The sequence below is a fragment of the Podarcis gaigeae genome (genome assembly GCF_964106915.1).
Source record: "Podarcis gaigeae genome assembly, chromosome: 18".
Lineage (NCBI taxonomy): Eukaryota > Metazoa > Chordata > Lepidosauria > Squamata > Lacertidae > Podarcis > Podarcis gaigeae.
The window spans coordinates 7,951,144-7,965,201 of NC_139696.1; the positions used below are offsets into that span (position 1 = coordinate 7,951,144).

Genomic DNA, 14,058 nt, shown 5'->3' on the forward strand with positions numbered 1-14,058 from the left:
CATTAACCTTATATTACAATAGGGTTTGCTTTTTTTAACTTCTCATCCTTCACCAACAGCTGTGCACTTCTCAATTTCTGCACATACAATAGTTTAACGTTTGCAACATCTACAAGTGAGCTTACTCCAGAAATTTAAAAAATCCACAATAAATTAGTAATTATAATTTCTAAAATAAATTACTTTCCATCCTTCTGCATGTATGAAAACCCAATAGTTGGACAAAATACAAAGACTTATTGGAAAACAAAACTCCAAGGTGGCTTTCACCTCTGGAAGCTAAGGCCCGAAAAAGACCCAATATGGAGGCCAAATGGCCAAAATATTGGGAAATATTAGAAAAAGATGGAAACAATTGGAAATTGCAGAGTTTGGAGAAAATGAAGGATAAAGTGCGAGACTGGTTACACTATGCTCAGATTAAAGAAGTCTTTAAAAATGATAAAAAGTTAGGGTTCCAGGTGGAGAAATCGAAGTTGGAAACAGAATTGTTAGAACCAAAGACTAAGGTACTCTCAAGAATGTATAACTTGCTGTTAAAATGGAACACACAAGATGAAATGGTTAAATCAGCTATGATAAAGTGGGCACAGGACATTGGGTATAATATCATGTTCGAGGACTGGGAAAGGTTGTGGACCACTGGGTTGAACTTCACTGCATGTAACGCTTTGAAGGAAAATGTAATGAAAATGATATATAGATGGTACATGACCCCAGTTAAACTTGCCAAGATATACCATTTGTCTGATAATAAATGTTGGAAATGTAAAGAAAATGAAGGAACATTCTTTCACCTCTGGTGGACCTGCCCTAGGGTGAAGGCCTTCTGGGAAATGATATATAATGAGCTGAAAAAGGTATTTAAGTATACCTTCACTAAGAAACCTTCACTAAGAAACCATTTTTTATGTATGCAACAACGGCAGCAAGGATACTCATCGCCAAGAACTGGAAAACTCAAGATCTACCCACCCTGGAAGAGTGGCAGATGCAACTGATGGACTACATGGAACTGGCCGAGATGACTGGCAGAATCCGAGACCTGGGAGAGGAGAGGGTTGAAGAAGACTGGAAGAAATTTAAGATTTATTTAAAAAAACATTGCAATTTGGTTGAATGCTAAGAAAGGATGCTAGATCATAAATAATTGTGCACCACTAAATTAGATGGAATTAAGATGATAAGTAAGTTGAGGATAAATTATAAACCTATTGGAGAATTAATAGACTATAGTTAAATGAATGCGACACAAGATAGTAAACAAGATGATAAATTGCGGGCAAGAATTGACAACGATGCAAGTGGGAGCAGAAGATGTGAGGGAGTCCTAAGAAGTTAAGAAAGTATGTTAGGATATATGTTACATTGTTCTTTATCTTTGCACTTATGTTTAAAAACCTTAATAAAATATATATTTTTTTAAAAAAAAGAAAACCCAATAGTTGACTTTTACTAGGTATTTCCCCTTTTCCCTAGGTGTTTTCCCCTTTCTTCTTATCTACGTAGTCCTTTCTGTCGAAGATTCTGTCCAGAATTTTTAAATTCTCTGTCCGGCTTGGTAATAGATGGTGTCTTCTCTGAGGACCTCTGGGCTCTATCTTTTCTCTGAGCATCCCAAATCCCCTCCTATCTCAGCTGCTGTGGAAAGAAGGAGTGGTAGTTGCAGCTGTTATAGACGGTCAAGACACCATTGGTCAACCTGATATAGCCATTTTGCAGCAGTTGTTCAAGGAAACCTGGGATCTCCTAGCCTCCCCTTTCTGTGATTCCCCCTACCTTGTTGAATTTCTTGGGCCACTCAATGGCTTCTGGGTTAATGGTGAAACAAAGAAATATTAATCTTTGTGGATCATATAATGTCCCCAACCCCATTAATATGAATGCCAGTTTCACTCTTTTTAAAGAATTCATTTATTGCAGGGAGGCAGCTAGGTTCTACTGGCACATGTTGTCTTTCCTGTTCAGCATTCAAGAGATCAACCAGGATCTCAGGCTCTTACCCAACATCACCCTGGGCTACAGCCTCTATGAGAACTATTTAGATGCAAGGATGACTTCGGACGCCATGCTAGAGCTGCTTGCAGGCAGCGGATGCAATATTCCCAATTATCACTGTGGAGAACAGAATCACCTGCTGGCTGTTCTTGAAAGAAGCAACACTTTCATCTCAAGAGTGATTTCAGCCTTGTCAGGCATCTACAAAATCCCACAGGTAAGTAGTGGGAGAGCATGGAGGGAAAGAGAATTTCAACTGCATAAGATTCTACTTTCTCTTTGGAGGGGTCAAGTCGGGATATTTTTCAAAACGGGAAAATCCTTAGCTATGGATTCAACATCCCTTTTTCAAAACTGAGCCTTCACCAACTTGACACTTCCAGATGTTTCCGACTAAAACACCCTTCAGCCTCAGCCAGCAGAGATTTAGATATCAGTCATTTCATATGATTAAATAATCGTTATGATGAAACTAAAATAAATTACTGATCTTTTGCTTTCCTTGCTAGATCAGTTATGGCTTCACTGCCCAGGTTCTCGAAGGTAAAACCCTGTTCCCTTTTGTCTACCGGATGACTCCCAAAGAGGAAAGTCAGTACCAGGGGATTGTTGAATTGCTCCTGCATTTTGGATGGACGTGGATTGGCCTCTTCACTCCAGACAATGACAGTGGAGAAAGATTTGTGAGCGCTGTGAAACCTCTGATGCTCAGCAGAGGGATCTGCATTGCTTTTTCAAAAAGACTACCAGAAAATGATCCAGATCAATTTTTCAGGCCTGGGAAACCTTTTTTCCTACGGAGAGAAGTTGGGGTATTTTTTTACTATGTAACCAATGTAATGGGCAATGAGAAGGAAATAGGGGCAAAAGTCTGGATCACAACAGCTTTGCTAGAAATCAGAACTGGCTTTTACATCCCTCCAAATTTATTCCAGTACCTCCATGGTTCTCTGTACTTTGCAATTCAGACCAGAATAAGGAGCACCACAGGTGACAACTATAAATTTCAGACCAATCTTGGGGATTATTTCAATCAAGCATTTCAGTGTTCATATTCAAAGCATCTGTTGTCCGTGAAAGGCAGGATAAGATGCAGAGAGGAAGAGAAACTGGAGCCGTTGCCCCAAGAGGAGCGTGAGAGAACCCTGTCTTTTGACAGCTATGGCACTTACATCCATGTTCAAGCTGTGGCTCAGGCCTTGCATGCTTCGCTTTCATCGAGATCCCAGAGGAGGCTGATGGTGGAGGAAGGAGAGCAATGGGGACCCCAAAGGCTACAGCCGTGGCAGGTATTTCCTGCCCCCTTTTGCAAACTGCAGTCCACACAGATGCTGATCTTGACTGGGGATAGACCTGCAACATATCATAGTTAGTATTGGTATTAGTAATAGTAGCAGACCGCCCAACATTTCTCTGATGAAAATAGAGACATACCATTCCATAATGAAAATTTTACTGTTGATACCTAGGGATTTTTTTCTGGGGCTTGGGACTCACTCAAACTCAGTTCTGGCACCTTTCAGGTGGGTACCGTTGCCATTCGCAGCAGGAGGTATTCTTGGTGAGTTTCAGCCCCTTTTTTGCTAGAAATATATCACTGTTTACACCCCACACATCTTTTTGGGTTGCCTCAGCACTCTGGGCAGCTCCCAAAATAAAGAAATTCATACTAAAGTATTAAACATATTAAAATTTCCGATACAGAACTGGACGGCTTGCGGGTTGGATAACTCCACATCCGCCAACATTTCTCCAATGAACAAAGGGACATTCTAAGGAAAAGTGGGACATTCCAGGATCAAATGAAAAACTGTCTCTAATTCAGGGACATCCCTGGAAAATTGGGGCACTTGCAGGGTCTGTAGTAATAAAAATGAAATAGACTGAAGTAGGAATTTCAGTCTACATGAGATACAGTACATGCAGGCCCCAAATCATAAGAGGTTGAAGTGAGTAGGACTGAGATATCCATCTTGGCTTCAAGCTTTCTCAGTGCTGGTGTTTCCCCCTGCCATTCCAGCTTCACCCTTTCCTAAGAGAAATCCGGAGTCTGAATACTTCCAGAGGCAGGCTGTGCTTGGATGAGAACTGGGAGCTGCCAGCGGACTTTGATATTATGAACTGGGTGATGTTTCCCAATCAGTCTCATGACCTTGTGAAAATTGGGAATATAAGGAGAGAGACGTCTGCTGGCATAAATTTCACCATTAACCCAGAAGCCATTGAGTGGCCCAAGAAATTCAATAAGGTAGGGTAAATCACGGAGGGAAAAGGCCAGGAGATCCTTATTATGTTTTTCCTTAAACAACCTCTGCAAAATGACCATATCAGGTTGACCAATGGTGTCTTGACCGTGTGGTGTAGTGGTTAAGAGTGGTAGTCTTGTAATTTGGGGTAGTGATAAAGCGGGATATCGAATCCAAACTCTTCTTCTCTTCTTCTTATAACAGCTGCAACCACCACTCCTTCTTTCCACAGCAGCTGAGATAGGAGGGGAAGTTGGGGTGCTCAAAGAAAGGATAGAGCCCAGAGGTCCTTAGAAAACACACCATCTATTTCCGAGCCAGACTGAGAATTAAGAATTCTGGACAGAATCTTTAACCGAATGGACTACGTAGATAAGAAGAAAAGGGAAAGCCCCTAGTAAAAGTGAACTATTGGGCTTTCATACATGCAGAAAGATGGAAAGTAATTTATTTTAGAAATGATAATTACTGATTTATAGTGGATTTTTTAATTTGTGGAGTAAGCTCACTTGTAGATGTTGCAAATGTTAAACTATTGTACGTGCAGGAATTGAGAAGTGCACAGCTGTTGGTGAAGGATGAGAAGTTAAAAAAAGCAAACCCTATTGTAATATAAGGTTAATGTTAAGGAATGGCATGTGAACTAAAAATAACTAGGGAAATAGATCAGCGACAAGAGGAAACCTTGCATGCCTCAAGAACAGAGTGAGGGAAACCAATATTTGGAAAAGTCATATTAAATGTTTCTTAATTAGTGACTGAGAGTTTATCAGAATCCTGAACTTTGGGGAAATCACGTTTCAGACTCCATTGCCATTTTCTTTGAAGATTTATTAAGCAGGGAAGCAGGTAAACGGAGAAGAGGAAACAGAGTTCTGTGGTGCAAACCTCAGTTGTCCTGAACTAATTATGAAGAACAAGATATTCTGGTCACCCCAATGGTCAGTGGGGGGTTGAAAGGACCCTGATGAGGGGTCAAAGGCTGCAGTCCAGATATCTATTTAAATTCACTCTATGCGTGAATTAAGGTAAAGGTAACGGGACGCGGGTGGCACTGTGGTTTAAACCACAGAGCCTACGACTTGCTGATCAGAAAGTCGGCGGTTTGAATCCCCGAGACGTGGTGAGCTCCTGTTGCTCGGTCTCTGCTCCTGCCAACCTAGCAGTTTGAAAGCATGAAAAATTACAAGTATATAAATAGGTACCGCTCCGGCGGGAAGGTAAACGCGTCTCCGTGCGCTGCTCTGGTTCGCCAGAAGCAGCTTAGTCATGCTGGCCACATGACCCGGAAGCTGTACGCCGGCTCCCTAGGCCAATAAAGCGAGATGAGTGCCGCAACCCCAGAGTCAGTCACGACTGGATCTAATGCTCAGGGGTCCCTTTACCTTTACCTTTAATGGGACCACTGACCATTAGGTCCAGTCGTGGCCGACTCTGGGGTTACGGTGTTCATCTCAATTTATTGGCCAAGGGAGCCGGCGTACAGCTTCTGGGTCATGTGGGCGGCATGACTGGTGAACCAGAGCAGTGCACGGAAACGCCATTTACCTTCCCGACGGAGCGGTACCTATTTATCTACTTGCACTTTTGACGTGCTCTTGAACTGCTAGGTTGGCAAGAGCAGGGACCGAGCAACGGGAGCTCACCCCGTTGTGGGGATTCAAACCGCTACCTTCTAATCAGCAAGTCCTAGGCTCTGTGGTTTAACCCACAGTGCCACCCGCGTCCCTATGAGTGAATTACATACCCACAAATACTCCTGACTGTTCCTCTTTCTTTTTTTCTTTTTTTTCAAATTAACAGTTTTATTTTAAAGACATAGCAGCTGTATACATGTTTCTCTGTTTCCACATACATTGCCACATTTGTGTTTATGTATCTGTGTGAAAATCTGTCTTCCATTTTGTGATGTATCCTTTTTTTAAAAAGATATTTATTAGGTTTTTCAGCATCAACACAGCAAAAATCAAAAAAGAAAAAAAAGAGAGGAAAAAAATAAAAAATAAAATAAAATACAGAAGTAAAAATAGGTAAAAGCACAAAAATAAAAATAATAATTAAAAAAGCCTTATATCCATATCCTAAACTGTCATCACCTTCTTCCTTAGACCTCCTCCCCCTCCCCTTCTCTGTATTCTAGTTATTGATTATCCCAGCAAATCCTTCCCATATTTCATAATATTCTGACTATACATTACCCTAAAATGTTTTGATCTTAACTTTCTATAATAAAATAAATCTTAAAACGTAAAACTTAAATCTTATCTTTACCACACATCCTTATAACCTTGTTTCATGATTCTTTAAACATTTTTACCAAAACCAAATAATTTCATTCCAGCATTTTCCTAAAATTCATTGATATTATAAAACAGTTCTAATAGTAAAAAAGAAAAAATGCAAACAATTCCAATCATTCAACGTCCCTTCCTCCTGCTTCCGGGTTTGTCAGTCCTTATAGTCAAGTCACTCTATCTCAATAGCCTGGCAACCTTATGTCCGAGGCCCTCAAGTCTCTTCCAGGTCTCTTCCACGGCTCTTCTTCATATTTGTGGTTGTAGCTTCCATTGTCTCCTGCTCACGGTAGCTGCAACTTAACACTATTTTCTGCCCTTCTTAACAGGCTAGCCCCTCAAAAACACTCCAGAGTCAAGAGCCTCAAAAACACTCCAGAGTCAAGAGCCCCCACAATCCCAAACATCTCACAGCCCATTACCATTTTTGAAAAGTCTGAATATCCCAGCATAGGGGGGGGGGGGTCAATTCATCTCCCCATTTCTATAACCAACCAAGCTTTTTCTTTCCAGGTTTGGCTTTTCCCAAGTTCATTTGTCAAATCCAAAAGCTCATGTTCCTGTTCTGTCAAAACACACTCTAAAACAGACTCCTGCCTTGGTTCCTGAGAGGGCTCCTCTGTTTGTTTAAAGTTCCCCACTACTTGTTCAAAATTTTCCACTGCTTGTTCTAAATTTCCAACCAAGGTCGCTGTGCTTTTCACTTCTTCATGTAATTGTTCCAGTAGTGCATTTGTTTTATAAAAGGCACGCAGCAAAGCTTCAGAGTACATTGTCCTGCAAGGTCAGAATGCCTGTTCCCACGGTGGTAATCTATACCAGCTGTCAGTTCTCTGAAGTTGGTTACAATTTCACAGTCTCCCTCTAGGGGGAAAACTTCTGTTCTTGCAACCAAGTTTCCCCTTTTAGAATACTTTATCAAAAATTATTCCTTTTGGATACAAAAGAAAGCCATGGAGTCACTATGTTTCTCCTTTTTCCACTATCTGTCAAAACCATTTATTTCTGGTCAGTATGCTTCAACATTGGTCCTGGCACCCCCGCTCCGGTTTCAGGACGGAGGAAAGTTACCTTAAACAATCCAGTTACTTTAAAATAGTCTAAAATTAATCCTCCCCCTTCTTTTGCTGTCAAAGGGGGTTCCGCGGTTATAAATGATGGAATTGAGTCCTTTAAAGATGATTTTCTTGGCTCTGGTTGATATTGTCTTTGCTTTATTCTGTTTACAGCGAATGGAAGGCTGACTTCCTGTTTTGACCTTCCCGTTCCGTACCAAATTAAGATAAATATTTTAGAGTCCAATTCTTTTCTGCTTATTAGTCCTTATTTTTTATCCAATTATTCCAGATGTGAGTACTCACGGGTGCTTATTTTTTAGTCCAAATTGTTCCAGGAAAAAGGCAGCGCTCTCCAGCAACAGCTATGTGGCTTCGCACCACGGAAACAGCGATCGACTCTCAGCACAGCGCCACTTCCCCCTCTTCACTTTGGAGCCCGTTTGTGGGTTCCTTAGTGGATTGGGGAGGGCGCTGAAGGTGCCCGCCGAGTCCCATGGCCACAGGCTTCCCCCGCCTGTGGTTTTTTGAACGGGTCCCCGCTTCGCCGGAGCAGAAAGACCCTCTTTCCACAGAGCTTCCGCTCCAGTTCAGAGGGAATCCGCCATTGACCGGAGGCGCCACCCCGGAAGTCCTCCTAACTGTTCCTCTTTCTTGCACCTTCTTGTCTTTCTGGTTAGGCCGTGCCTCGTTCCAGGTGTACAGAAAGATGTCAGCCTGGATATGCCAAGCTGGTTCTAGAAGGAAAGCCCATTTGCTGCTATGATTGTGCTCGGTGTGCGGAAGGGACCTTCTCCGCCCAGGAAGGTGGGTGACTCCAAGGGGGAAGGCATTTCTGGAGAGAGTAAACACAGGGCAGAAATTCAGTCACACAAACTTTTTGTGAGAATTCTGCAGACATTGTGGAATGGGGCTCCTTCCTCAACTTCTTTAGGATAGAGTTGAAAGGAATGATCATAAGGAAGAAGTCTCTAGGATTTCTTCAAAACGTAATAGAGTTCTTAAAAACGTAATAGAGCATAGATCATTAGGGATGTAAGTGATGTTGCAGCTACTTTTTCCTCCTCCTCAGATGCAGAACATTGCACCAAATGCTCAGAAGATCACCATTCAAACAAGGACAGAGATCAATGTGCCCCCAAGATTACTACCTTCCTGACTTATGGAGAATATTTGGGAATGGTGTTGGCTTCCGTTGCCCTCTTCTTCTCCTTAACAGCAGGCATTGTGTTGGGAATCTTCATTAAATACAAGGACACTCCCATAGTCAAAGCCAACAACCGGGACCTCTCCTACATCCTCCTCGTCTCCCTCCTGCTTTCCTTTTGGTCCTCCTTCCTCTTCATCGGGCGCCCAAGGAAAGAGACCTGCCTTCTCCGACAAACGGCCTTCAGCATCATCTTCTCAGTTGCTATTTCTTCTGTCTTGGCAAAGACCATCACGGTGGTGCTGGCCTTCCTGGCCACAAAGCCCGGGAACAGGGTGAGGAGATGGCTGGGCAAGAGTCTGGCCAACTCCATTGTCATCTCCTGTTCTGGGGGGCAAGTTCTCATCTGCACCATCTGGCTGAGCTCTTCTCCCCCATTCCCAGAGCCCGACACGTTCTCCCAGGTGGGAGAGATCATCCTGCAATGCAACGAAGGGTCCGTGGCCATGTTCTACGTTGCCCTCGGCTACCTGGGCTTCTTGGCTGCCACCTGCTTCACAGTGGCTTTCCTAGCCAGGAAGCTGCCCGGCTCCTTCAACGAAGCCAAGCTGATCACCTTCAGCATGCTGGTCTTCTGCAGTGTTTGGGTGTCTTTTGTGCCCACCTACCTGAGCACCAAGGGCAAGTACATGGTGGCCGTGCAGATCTTCTCTATGTTGGCCTCCAGTGCTGGGCTTCTGGGCTGCATCTTCCTCCCCAAGTGTTACATTATTGTGCTGAGGCCTGAGCTGAACACAAAGGAGCACCTGACAACCAGAAATTAAGGGGACATCTGATTCTTAAAACATTCCATGTTCCTGATGTCCAGAAGTGCCTAAAGGAAACACATTTGCTCATCCATGTTGCTCATTCTTCATCTGTGAAAGAGATTGTGTTCATTCTTAGCCCAGGTTTTATGCAGTTCTGTTGACATGAACAGTAAGATGGGATGAAAGTTCTTGGTTCCTTACTTTGCCAAGGATTACAATGAGTCCTGGTGTACTGCCCGTAGTTTGTAAACTATTATCTTTTAATAATTTTGTGTTTGGGGAACTTATATTTATCTCAAAACAAGATAGTCTAGGGGGAGATAGGAGTTAGGTTTTTTAGTCTTTTTGCTTTGCTATTAACCATATCAATTCTGATATTCAACCATACTTTCTAGTTATGTCATTGCTAGATATTCAAATACCTGTGCTCCATTTTCTACAGGTATGCTGGATTATTCAGAAATTAACTTCACATCATTTCATTCTCCTAAACCTTGTATATTAATAAATTGAGAAATTCATTTAAGTTCTCTTCCGTAGTCTGCTGGTTTAATTTCTGTATTGTGTAAGCTCTGCTCCCTGTTCCAAAGAGTAGCAACGGACCTTAGCCAAGCCTTGACTGGAGTACAGTGGATTTTATTGCATTGTCCAGGATATGACACATTGTGCACTGATGTTGAGTGGATCACCAGATTATGAATGAGCCAGCAACAAGTTTAGCATTGGAGGGAAGCAATGAGACGATGCCAGATAGTTGTATTCCCTGCCTGCCAAACCTTTTAAGAGGAGGCATCTTATGCTCAGTGAGGAAGGAAGAGCGAGAGGCCTCCTCCTCCTCCAACTCAGGTTCCTCCCATTCAGGTCCCCATTTATAGAGCAAAACCAAGATCAGGTGGGAAGTGAAAATCATTGGCAGAACAGCCACTGATGAAGCGTTTAGAATACCGTAATTTTCGCTCCATAACACGCACTTTTTTGCTCCTAGAAAGTAAGGGGAAATGCCTGTGCGTGTTATGGAGCGAATGCACTGGATCGGAGCCATGGCTGCCGTCAGTCAAGCAAAGCGGGAGGCGCTTGCAGGGCTTTGCACGGCTCTTGCTTTGCTTGCTTTAAAGCGACCTACGGAGGAGCCGGGGAGGAGGGAGGGAAGGAGAGCCATGGCAGCAAAGCGGGCAGCAGCCGCTTACACGGGAGGAGGGACAGACGGGAGCCAAAGCGAGCCGGGAGGAGACAGGAGGTTCAAAGCTAGCAGACACTTTTAAAGTAGGCAGCAACAGCCGCTGCAGCCTCAGCTAGCAAAGGTCCGCACGCTCTCTAAACGGAGCAATCAGGCTGCAGAAGGACAGCAGGGCACAGGAGGGCTTGGATCAGCAAGGATAAATTTAAGCAACCAGCAGTAAAAAAAAAAAACCAACCTGGAGCTCTGAGCCACAAGTGCAGTGAAAACCAGGAAGTAAAAAAAAAGGCTAGGGAGGGCACGGGATGAGGGAGAGGGGGAAACTTGGCAAATCCCCCGCTTCTCAGCTGTTTTCAGGCAGGATAGATTTGAGCATTGTCTGGGTCCTAGTGCCCCTACCGCTTTTTTGTGCTCCATTCTATTGCTGCTGGTGGCTGCTTATCACTCAAGGTAAAGGTAAAGGTAAAGGTACCCCTGCCCGTACGGGCCAGTCTTGACAGACTCTGGGGTTGTGCACCCATCTCACTCAAGAGGCCAGGGGCCAGCGCTGTCCGAAGACACTTCCGGGTCACGTGGCCAGCGTGACATCGCTGCTCTGGCGAGCCAGAGCCGCACACGGAAACGCCGTTTACCTTCCCGCTGGTAAGCGGTCCCTATTTATCTACTTGCACCCGGAGGTGCTTTCGAACTGCTAGGTTGGCAGGCGCTGGGACCGAGCAGCGGGAGCGCACCCCGCCGCAGGGATTCGAACCGCCGACCTTTCGATCGGCAAGTCCTAGGCGCTGAGGCTTTAACCCACAGCGCCACCTGCGTCCCTGCTTATCACTCAAACTGAACCTGATACCAGTAGCCAAGTGTACAAACCAAGTAGAAGGCTGCAAGGAGGAGCGCTTTTACACAGCTAATGGCGAATCTCCTGCAATCCAAGTCCTCCTCACTTGCTCAAATGTATTCTGCCTCAAAACAAGGAGCAGAAGGAACAGGCTGCAAACTGTTAAATGGAAAAAAACCCCAGGCACAGAGCAAATACCTTAAGTATACCTTTAAAGCAACAGTGCTCTTTTCCTCCCTGCTCAGCTCCCCGAAAAGCTCCTTCTCCACACACCCCACGCGTGCTCCTTGTTCCTTGAGTGCTTTTCCTTCCCTCTCCACTTAAAATGTGGTTACAAAGCACGGATCCACATGGATCCTCAGGATTTTTGCACTGGGTCACCCCAAATTCACCATCAGATCACATAGCATGTCCATGGCTACAGCCTGCACCAAAAAACACACACGCACCCACTGTTTCATGGGGCCACAATGGCGCAAAAACGTGGTTACAAAGCATGGATCCACATGGATCTTCGGGATTTTTGCATTGGGCTATCCCAAACTCACCGTCAGATCACATGTCTGTGGCCACAGCATGAACCACAAAAATCATACATCCACTGTTTCATTTAGAATATTTTTTCCTTGTTTTCCTCCTCGGAAAACTACGTGCGTGTTATGGTCAGGTGCGTGTTATAGAGCGAAAAATACGGTAGGGTCATAAGCCAAGATTGCATCCTACTTAAACTTTCAACACTTCAAATTGGTGGTAAGCTCACTAAGCTCTCAGTCTTATAGCAATTCAACCTGTAGAATTCCAGTGAAGGGTGCAATATAAAATTAATAAATAAAGGTCCTAAGAAAGCTGACTAGTTTATGTATGTGTGCAACCACAGCAGCTATCACTTTCTATGCACAGAAATGGAAAGAGTTCCCCACCAAAGAGGAATGGCTTATGAAACTGGGGGAATATGCTGAAATGGTGAAATCACCTGCTAAAATGACCATCCAAAATGACCATCCAAAATGATGGATTGTTTAAGGAAGAATGGAGACCACGGATATATTATCTGTCAAACCATCATCCATACATGAAGTCAAAGGCAGAGATTTTTGAAATACGACATCGGGGCTTACATAATAAAAGCATATATATTTTAAAACATCTGATAAAAAGGAGTAATAAAAACAAACATCGAGAAAGGAGAGGTGGGGAGTCAAGAAGAAATTATGTATTTATTTTTCCCAATTGTATAAGAAGAAAGGTGTTTTGGAATATCTATGGAGACTTTTTTAAATTTATTGTTTTTAAAAATATATTTTTATTAAGGATCCACCCAGATTCTTAGGAGGTTGAGGTAATTTGAGTTTGTTTTATTATTTTAACTTTTTGTATGTTCTGAAGTAAGTTTGTAAACTTTTTTATGATTGTCCTGCCTTATCTTTACGTAAAGCGCTTTGGGAGTTATTCGCCTAACCCTGTGGTACGTGGATTTTATGAAACAGATGAAATGAGTAAGTAAGTAAGAAGTACATATTAATAAATAAATTGATACAGAATAATAAAGCTGCTAGAATGCTAGCCTGGTGCAACAAGCTTGGCGCCTCAATGTGCCTGCTCTTTCTTACATATATTGCCCCCACCTCACTGAACCACCCTTAAAACCAATGCTAACTATCCCAGAATATTCTGTGGGGGACCTAGGTGTGGGGGACAACCAGTGAGCTGGAGTCTCAAGCAGATGTTTTTAAAATAACAATAAAGATTTATTTTAAAACAAGGTAGTATAATACAAGTGGAGAAACTTAGGATACTCCAATAATAATACGCTAGTTTAATTCATTTTCACAGGTTTCAGCTTTATAGTTTAGTTCCGTTCTAAGGCGGTGCTTTCCTTCAGTTAAAAGTAAAGGGACCCCTAACAGTTAAGTCCAGTCGCGGACGACTCTGGGGTTGCGGCACTCATCTCGCTTTATTGGCCGAGGGAGCCAACGTTTGTCCGCAGGTCATGTGGTCAGCATGTCTGGGTCATGTGGCCAGCATGACTAAGCCGCTTCTGGCGAACCAGAGCAGTGCATGGAAACGCCGCTTACCTTCCCACCGGAATGGTACCTATTTATCTACTTGCACTTTGACATGCTTTCAAACTGCTAGGTTGGCAGGAGCAGGGACCGAGCAACGGGAGCTCACCCGTCGCGGGGATTCGAACCGCCGACCTAGGCAAGCCCTAGGCTCTGTGGATTAGACCACAGCACCACCCGCATCCCTCTTTTCCTTAAGTTACCCACCCCTTTAACAAATCCAGCTCCTGAGGGACTTTCAGTAATAGTCTTAAGGGTTCACCACACACACCCTTCCTTCACTGGGTTTTGGAAGTCTCTTCTTTCCTCAGAAGAGTCTCTCCCCTCCAGATGAGTTTGAGACCTAAGTAGACCTCAGCTCCTACGAACCCAATAAAACACGAACCCAATAACACGCTCCACCCCCACCCCCCTAAATGATGACTGTCCGAGCTCTG

The 14,058-nt window shown here is 43.7% G+C and overlaps 2 protein-coding genes across 4 annotated transcripts in view; both read left to right on the forward strand.

Annotated features, from left to right (window-relative positions):
* LOC310835552 (vomeronasal type-2 receptor 26-like) overlaps positions 1–14,058 on the forward strand; it is a gene marked incomplete at its 5' end in the record, with an annotated part of 84,076 nt that overhangs the window by 44,849 nt on the left and 25,169 nt on the right. The window lies entirely within an intron of this gene.
* LOC310835870 (vomeronasal type-2 receptor 26-like) lies at positions 1,831–13,749 on the forward strand. Its single transcript, XM_083720859.1, has 6 exons — positions 1,831–2,215; positions 2,508–3,287; positions 4,019–4,246; positions 8,274–8,400; positions 8,666–10,495; positions 12,256–13,749. The coding sequence occupies exons 1-5, from the start codon at positions 1,880–1,882 to the stop codon at positions 9,562–9,564; spliced, it is 2,370 nt and encodes a 789-aa protein (XP_083576985.1). The 5' UTR covers positions 1,831–1,879; the 3' UTR covers positions 9,565–10,495; positions 12,256–13,749.